The sequence below is a fragment of the Etheostoma cragini genome, chromosome 15 (genome assembly GCF_013103735.1).
Source record: "Etheostoma cragini isolate CJK2018 chromosome 15, CSU_Ecrag_1.0, whole genome shotgun sequence".
Classification (NCBI taxonomy): domain Eukaryota; kingdom Metazoa; phylum Chordata; class Actinopteri; order Perciformes; family Percidae; genus Etheostoma; species Etheostoma cragini.
In genome coordinates this window covers 10,146,022-10,154,831 of record NC_048421.1, presented here as the reverse complement: position 1 = coordinate 10,154,831, position 8,810 = coordinate 10,146,022, and the positions used below count along the sequence as shown (strand labels likewise).

The window sequence follows — 8,810 nt, the reverse complement described above, 5'->3', positions numbered from 1 at the left end:
GTACTTTTTGGGGGTTTCTCTCTGAAGCAAGCTGTCAAGAAAGCGTATCCGGGTTCACACGTGCGCCCAATGAAGCTAATTAGCGCTTTCGTTTGTTGCTAACTCTGTTAGCTGTTGAAGCCGAGAATCAGACGACACCGGTGTGCAGAGCGAACGCAGAGTGATGTTTTGCTGTCTTGGTATAGGCCTACTGCCAGCTCCACTGCAGGTAGAACATCCATTAAAAATGTTCGAGTTCCAAGCTAGCATTTGGAAATGCTAATATATGTTGTAAAACTATGACCAAAGTCCGAGAGGTGCATCCTCGTTAAGTCTTGGTCAACACATCTGTGCTTAAAAATATGCTAGCTTTATAGTCGTCTTTCAGTCTTAATAGATTTATGGAATAATCTTTCAGGTTGCCATTCAGTCAGTTAAAGTATTTGGAACTTATTTATTTAATGAATGTTTACGTTTATGTAATGTCACGCAAATTTAGTATAGCCTTTAACTTTTTTTAAATGTTTTAAGAGAAATCTAATCTGCCATTGCATTGCTAGTCCGTTTTAAACATTTACTCAAACATATTCTCAATTGTTAATGAAATGGTATTACTATAGATTTTTCAGTCATTGTTATAGTCCCAAAGCATCCATGTAAAAGCTAAATTCTTGCTCAGATGTGCATGGGAATGTGCCTTCACCAAGAGATCACAGACGAAAGTAAAAAGGCTAAGCTCCAGAGCTCAAAAATAGAGCAAGACCTTAGTGAACATGCCCGGACTGAGATGAATGTGGTAAAATTCCTCATGCTTGGTAAGTGGTTTTTTTTTTAAATTTAATTTTTTTTTAATTTTTTAATATTACATGAATGTAGTTAATCCGATTTCAGGGAAGTGTTGCAGTTTTTAACTGGAAACATGTCTTTGGTTTGTGTGTCCAGGAGCTGCAGAGAGTGGAAAGAGCACCCTAATCAAACAGATTAAGATAATCCACAGTCATGGCTTCTCCAAACAGGAGCTCATAAGTTTTAAGGTATTGGGACAGCTGCAAGCAAACGAAGCAATTGTTGAACACACTGAACTATTTGAGTCGAAAACAACTTTTCAGCGTCAGTGATGGGACAAAAGGTTGACTGTCATTCCCTCTGTAGCCTGCAGTCCTGGACAACCTACTGACCTCCATGAAGTTTGTTCTTCAAGGAATGGGGATGCTGAGGATTAATCTTGCTAACAAGAAGAACAAGGTGAGGAGAGATTAAACTATTTTTAAAATAAAGGTTAATCAAATCTGCTCTGTGGTAGCCCACTTTTTATTGCAGCCCCTCTCTGTCACACTAGATGTCAGTCTTTGTCTGTATACAACACCCATTGAATAATGACCAATCATCTATACTGACTTCTGGTGTTGCAAGAAATATTGGTCTGTTTGTATCTTCAGATAGAGCGTTACATTTAGTTTTGTGGGAGAAAACAAAACATTGACATTGAAAAATATAGTGTTTAGATGATATTTTGTCCCGTGCGTGCAGATGCACGCACGCTCCATTCTGTCCTGCAGTCAGTGTTTGGGAGACGACCAGGAGCTGCTACCGTTCGTGGCTCATGCGATCTGTGCGCTTTGGGCCGACCAAGGGGTGCGAGCAGCTGCAGCCAGAGGTTACGAGTTTGAGCTCAATGACTCTGCAGTCTAGTGAGTAGAATTACCTAAAGTTATCTAAATTGCACAATTCCACCCAATTATGGCTGACGGTGCAAATGTCATCACATCTTATAAATACGGAGCAAAAGTAAAGCAGGTACTGAGAAAAACTTGTCTTCAAGAAATGGATGGCTTACTTGGAAACACTGCTCATTTTCAGCTTCATTATTTATATTTTCGGCTTTTAATAGTGTTTATGCTTTAATGTTAAAAACACTATTTCCAATAATGCCCGTCTTAACCCTCTGTCTGAAATTATATGTTTAGCACTTGTTTCTTTAAAGCCCACTCACTAAAAAGCGTGTGTGCTCTGATTTGCCAGTGTTGAAAGTTTTGACACTTTTATAGTATTATAGGGTGGTGATGGTGCAGTGGATATGTCCCATGCCTTTGGCGGGGGAGACCTGGGTTCAAATCCCATGGCATCAACCAAAGACCCTTATCCCCTAGTTGCTACAGAGGTGTGCAACTTTTGACATATTGTAATGCACTTTGGATTAAAAAAAGGTCTGCTAAATGATATGTAATGTATTTAAATAACAGCCTTACCTGCATCAGGATGCATGGGAGATATGTCCAAATCTAGACAATTTAATCAAGTTTTTTTTTTTTTTTTTCACAACACATCTCACTAAAAATTGTCACATTTTTATATATTATTTATGTGTTTTACCCAACATCACGGTGGAACAGTTTATGTATGTAGGCATAGCTGTTTTTTTGTGTTTTTTTCTCAATTGCTGTCCTTCAGCAATTGTGCCCTTTCAATTGTTCAACCAATAAATAGCAGCCGGCATAGTGTCATGAAACCCTAACACACCACTCTGCATAAATTATTTGGTTGGAGTGTTTGTTGCATCATCAGCACAAGTGTGGATCATTGCCTGAGGTGTGGAAAACATTTTGCTGGATGACATTGTTTCTCCCTTTTATGCAATCATATCGCATCATGTGTGTGCGCGCCAACAAGCCCGCGTCTCCCACCTTTAGGCCACCACTGCCCTACACAAGGGAATTCATACCGGCGCTGTTAAATATTAGCATCAGTTAGTAGTGTTTATAATGCCACACAATCAACAAGAGTGCAGTGCTAGATGGGGCTCTCCGAGAACATTTCCAAACACTCTTCATTAACCGGAAGTTACTGCTGTTGAAAGATGGAACATTTTGAAATGGATATTAGAAGATAGTATTGCATTGAAATGCTTTGGCATGCAATCAATCACCTTACATTTATGCAGTGCACACAATGTGTAATTTTTGTGTACAAAGCCAAGGCTTTGTGATTGCAGATGGACATCGGACAAGTCTCGTATGTGGATAAAAAGGTCTCCAACACAATCAGTCTAACATAACCGACTGCTTTTGACTGCAGCTACTAGGGCATTTATTTATTAGTGTACTCTAACAATTTAGCTTAAATTATCTGAAATGTTTCTGATCACTAAGTGATATTTCTTTACTTTTTATTTCTTCTCCAGTTTCTTTGAAAACATGAGTAGAATCATCGCTCCCAAGTATGTTCCTACGGAGACGGATGTTCTGAGAGTCAGAGTGAGGACCTGTGGAATCATTGAAACAGTGTTTCAACTTAATGAAACAATCTTTCGGTAAGACTTATTAAACTTGAAGCACAAATTCAGCAACGGTTAGAACATGATATACTATAGTACCGTGTACAGATAACATATGCCAACATAAGGCTGTATATTGAATTTGTAAAGGTAAATACTGTAACTGTTTGCACTAGGCTCAGTGCGAGCATCATATTCACTTATTGTAAGAGGGGTAAGTATGTAGCTGAATATGCATGGTTAACACAATTTCATTTTAAAGAGACAATTGAACTCTGGATCTTACGCTATAACTGAGTTATGGCACAGTGAAGTGTTGGTCATATTCCCTTGAAACACCTTATCAAATATCATTAAGAAAGCATTGAAAGGGGAAGTATGCAAGTTTATTTTTATTTATTTTTTTAAAGCTTAATTTACCTTAACTGAACAGCTTCGGACCAATATTCCAACCATTCATTGAAATGGTTGACTTTTTTTTTCAAGTTGTATGGTGGTCGTCGGACAGGCAGAGCGAGGAGTCTCCTACAAGTAAACGTAGGACCCAATATCCATTCCAAAGCTGTGGGGGAGCTATATAGAGAAAACGGCAAAGAAATTTGCATTAAAGGGGCGTTATGCAGTTTTGCCATTTCTTTGTGTATGAAATGTATCCCCCATTCTGTACACGCACTCTAGTGAAATATGTACAAATAGAGCAGGTACTAAAACCACATGTAAACATGCAGTTTAACACAAGCATGCAGCTACACACAGACACTGAACACAGAAAATATTACATATACATTGAAAGAGATTGTAGGCTATACATCACATTAGTGCATGTTGTGTACATGATGCATGACAAAAGGAGATGTTTAGAAGTCCTATGCCTGAAGAGATGCATGTGTAATGGTGACATTTGAATCTGTTGATTAGCTTACTTGGTCACGAGCTTCAACATGTTAATAAGATGGCTTTTTAGTGTTTTAATGTGCATTTCTAGCCTTTTTATTATGATTGCTGTTGGTAATTGGAATTCTAATCAATCTGTTAAGCAAACCTAGTCAATGGGTCTTTGAGGGCTTTTGGATTTAGATTTATTTATCATTCACTGTTTACGCAGTTATACACTCTTTAACATGCAGCTTTCCTAGAAAGCTGTTTTTTAGCCTCTGGGGTCCCTGACGAAGCTGAACTTTTCTGAGCTGAGGGAGGCGGCTACCTGGGCATGACTCAGACATGAAATATTGATTGCTTCTCTCTGCCTGGTATTTCATGAATAATGACACAAATATGGAGGGAGCGTCCGATGAAAACATTAAAACCCCACCCTCCTAAGCAACCTTTTCGGAATTCTCCTGTGATCTGTCCCTTTTTGCTGTGGCGGTATTAAGTGTGTGAGTCATTAGAAATAAAATCCATATAGACAAGGGTTTTATTAATATTGCACATAGTGTAGCTTCAAGGTTTGACGCATTAAAATGCTTCACTTTGGAAAATATTAAAGTTCTGACAATTTTACTAAATGTTTTGTTTTTTTTCAGAAACATTTTATGAAAGATTTTATCAGATTTAATAATCAAATATTCTAGATGCTCAATACATAATGTAGTGAACTGTAAGAGTTTGAAATCTACTTTGCCAACGTTTAAAGATTAAACTGCACAGAATTATATTTCATCTAAGGAATCAAGTTGTTTGCTCCAGTGGTCCTGTCATTTTTACTTTAATGTTGAATACATTGACAGTTTGAAGGTGGTTTGAATTAGTCGAGATTTCCATTTAGATACCACTGAACGATAAACCAGCCAAACTGCAATAGTTAAGACCATGTAAATAGAATAATACACTGCCCTTGTGCATTCTGTTTTAGTGTCCCATGCAGTAGTTAACATTGGGGGGGCGGGGGGGTTCCCAGGTTATCTGGCCTCATATTTAATTAGAAGCATAACATTTTAATATGTTCTTAAACTTGCATAACACAATTCTAATAAGCGGCCTCGGTGTGAGACAGTGTCGTATGTCTTGGGCGAATTCCACTAAATGGCTAAATTCATTAACGTTATTTCCTCAGCTCTTGCTTGCTATATCAGTTTACATGTCTTATTATGCTCTTCCATTACATTTGAAAAATTACTTGCTTGCAGTCAAGCCTGTCACAAGTGAATTTATTTTTATTTTTTCTGCAGCACTGTAACTACTGCCATCAAATACCACAGTTCTGCCTTATTGTCCCAGCTTGTTAAAACTGACTCCTGACCCAGGGGATAAACGCTTTATTCCCTTTGACATGAGTACTGCAATCATGCACCTGGAGACTGTCAGGCCAAAATGGGGGCTCATTACCTGTGTCACCAAGACCCTCAACTTCACTTAGTCAGCACCAGTTTATATTTTGAAATGGATTGCCCCAATTTTTTAAATGGGTTCTAATTGATATTATTTAATATCAGGGATATTGCCTTATTCCCTAAGAACACTTATTTAGATGTATTAATGAACTCTGAATCATGTGACTGTCTCTGAAGAGTTTAGCAACACAAGCTCTCCAGTGGCAGATCATGTCTCCATAGATTCATTAGAGTGATTCAAGCTATAAACATAGGGAAGATCATGCTCAATTGCACATTTTCTCTCCATGCACATATCGTTTGATCAGTCGGAAGCAACTTGTTGGATGAATAAAGCATGAATTGATTTGTTTTGCTTATTTGCAGGTTGTATGATGTCGGGGGCCAGCGGAGTGTGAGGAAGAAGTGGCTCAGCTGCTTTGACTGTATTCAGGCTGTGTTGTATGTCGTGGCCCTGAGCAGCTATGATATGACACAGACGAACGAAACTTCAGGGGTATGTTCTAATTGTAATCGCATGAATTAAATGTGATCTATTCATTTTCTTGCAAAATATAGACACAATCTTTTGTCTGGCCGCTCTACTTTCCTTTTTCCATATTTTCCTTTTTATTAGAATCGGCTGCAAGAAAGTCTTGAACTTTTTACATCCATCTGCAACAACACAGTCTTTAGCAGCACCTCACTGGTAAGTTTATTTGACTTACCAGTAACTTACTTTCTCAAAGCTAAATAATGCTTTGAATGAAATAAAGGGATCCTTTTGTAGAGCTTTTTATGGCCTCTTCTGAGATGACTAAAGCACAGAGTGGGGCTTTTGGTAATCATTCTTGCCAATCAGATGGGACACAAACTGGCCATGATTGCATCTGACATACATAATTAGCATATCAAGTTTTAATTGAGATATAGGGCAGTTGATTTCTGTTTAGTAAGTTGGCTGCGAACACTGTTTCACACTAGGTGTAATTGGTTGGAATGATTTTGGTCATAGTGTGAGATGGTGGGGCTATTTGCATCGCCATCAATAACTCACTTGTTGGTCATTATCTTTCTATATTGGCGTTTGAGCAACTTTAGGCATTAAGGGGCAAGGGATATCTTATGGCCGTTTCCTCTTGCATAATTTATTTTTTAATGTTAATTACATTTTAAATTCTGGGCAGTCAAATGATTTTCTTTTGGCACAATACAAAGTCTATAGAGGTGCTATAAAATGGTAGAAGTGCATATTGACTGGAGATGCAAACTCAAATTTCGACCTATCATGTGAACCAGTGTCTGATCTTTAATGGAGATGCTGACAATGACTCACCCAAGGCATTGGAGAAGCCATACTCTGCAACTACAAAATGGAACACATTCCATGGGTATTGTTTCTGAAACAGCATTTCACAATACAACTACTGATGTTACAGTGTAAATGGTGATTTAGAAATAATACCACTTAACAGTATTAGGCCTCAGGTAGATGGGACTACAGAGTCTTGTTTGTACAGATAGTTCAAATGTTGTGAATGTGACTCATTTTAGACATGAGTTCATGTTGTGAGAAACTGCACTGAAAGGAATCAACTGGAATATTAGAATATTGTCACTTATTAAAATTCCCAACTCTGATGGCATCTTGCTCTTTCAAACAGATTCTATTTATGAACAAAACTGACCTTTTCCGGGAAAAGATCCTACACTCTGGAAGACACTTGAGATTTTACCTTTCTAGTTACAAAGGTATGTTGCTGAAGAATGTTTCGTTTTCTTTTTTAAGACTCCAAGCAACTGTTCCATCGGCGTTTGCGTACAACATACTTTTGCTTTACGTTTTGGGAGTTCAAATAGTAAAAGTAAAAATAGTAAAGGATAAAGTTCATCATTTAGTTGATCTTAACGGTCCCATGACATGGTGCTTTTGGATGCTTTTTATATAGGCCTTGCGGTCCCCTAATTCTGTATCTGAAGTCTATTTTCCAGAAATTCAGCCTTGGTGCAGAATTATAGCCATAAGAGCCAGTCCCGCAATGAGCTTTCCTTAGGACATGCCATTTCTGAGTCGGTAGCTGAGAAGGGGGGGGACACAAGCCCTTATGAGGCCATAAGGGACAAGATTCCAGATTGGCCAATCTGAGCTTTAATTTTCTCAAAGGCAGAGTAGGATACCCATGGCTCGGTTTACACCTAGCACCTTTTCTAGCCAGTGGGGGGCCATAGGCAGGCTGGGGGAACGCATATTAATGTTAAAAAAACCTCCATAAAAGTTAAATTGTCATGCCATGGGACTTTTTTTAAGTATACATTATCGTTTCTTTGAATCTTTTATTTATAGATAAATAGCCCCAATGTTGAGTAATGACTCACAAATTTAGAAACTGATGACGTGTGTATATACTGCTGACCTGGGATTCTCCAGTTCTTGCTCAACTCTACAACTCACGAGTTGACAACTTGGAGGTGTTTTCTCTTATCTGAATCTTAAATTCCTTAAGGAATTTATATGAGTCCCTTTGTTTTGCTGGATGGGCCGCTGCATTCTCCCAGTCTATTGGTCATCTGAATTCCTTCTTGCCAGATATTTCAAATACCGTCCTCCCTGTTTGTCTGCATATCATTCATTCTGGCCAGATCATGGTCAAACATATTTTAAACTCATGTTTTATTTGTCTATATTCAGAAGGATAACTTGTATGCAGATTCTCACCAGAAGCCAGTTTCTTGATTTTTATTATTTAATGAATTAGACTGCCCCTGTGTGCATGTAGTTTTGTCTGTTTAGTTAAACTGACCCGTCACTTTAATGAACTCAGTCGGATGTCTCAAGATTTGGCATGTTTCTTCCTTTGACCTCATTCAGGGGCAGATGTTGACGTGGATGCTGCAGCCCACCACATAACTGCCGTGTTTTCCTCATGTAGCAGCAGTCCTGACCAGCTAGTGTACCACCACTTTACCACAGCCACCGACACCACGAACATACAGGTGGTCTTTCACATGGTCATAGATCAGGTTATGAAGGAGAACCTAGCAGCTGTCCAGCTTCTTTAATAGTCACCTGATGGTTGTAAGATTGTTTATTTATTCAGTGCTGGTATTTTTATTTTGTTGGATGTTTTCCTGTATTTAAGCAGCTAATGTTAACATAAGGCTGCACTTTACCCATATATTTTAAAAGCTTTTTTAAAGAACTTATTTATAGATATGCCTGACCCTATTTTTGTAATGCTTTTTAT

At 38.3% G+C, this 8,810-nt stretch overlaps 1 protein-coding gene across 2 annotated transcripts; it reads left to right on the top strand.

Annotated features, from left to right (window-relative positions):
- The first annotated feature begins 1 nt into the window (after position 1).
- LOC117958676 (guanine nucleotide-binding protein G(o) subunit alpha-like) lies at positions 2-8,779 on the top strand. Of its 2 annotated transcripts, none has more exons than XM_034895230.1 (10): positions 2-208; positions 686-794; positions 922-1,013; positions 1,132-1,224; positions 1,510-1,670; positions 3,161-3,289; positions 5,953-6,082; positions 6,203-6,274; positions 7,230-7,317; positions 8,435-8,779. In XM_034895230.1, exons 1-10 carry the CDS (start codon positions 164-166, stop codon positions 8,623-8,625), a joined length of 1,110 nt encoding a protein of 369 aa, XP_034751121.1. In that variant the 5' UTR covers positions 2-163; the 3' UTR covers positions 8,626-8,779. The 2 variants fall into 2 exon arrangements, with proteins under 2 accessions (XP_034751121.1, XP_034751120.1); XM_034895229.1 differs by having other exon boundaries at positions 26-208; positions 659-794.
- Positions 8,780-8,810: the final 31 nt, after the last annotated feature.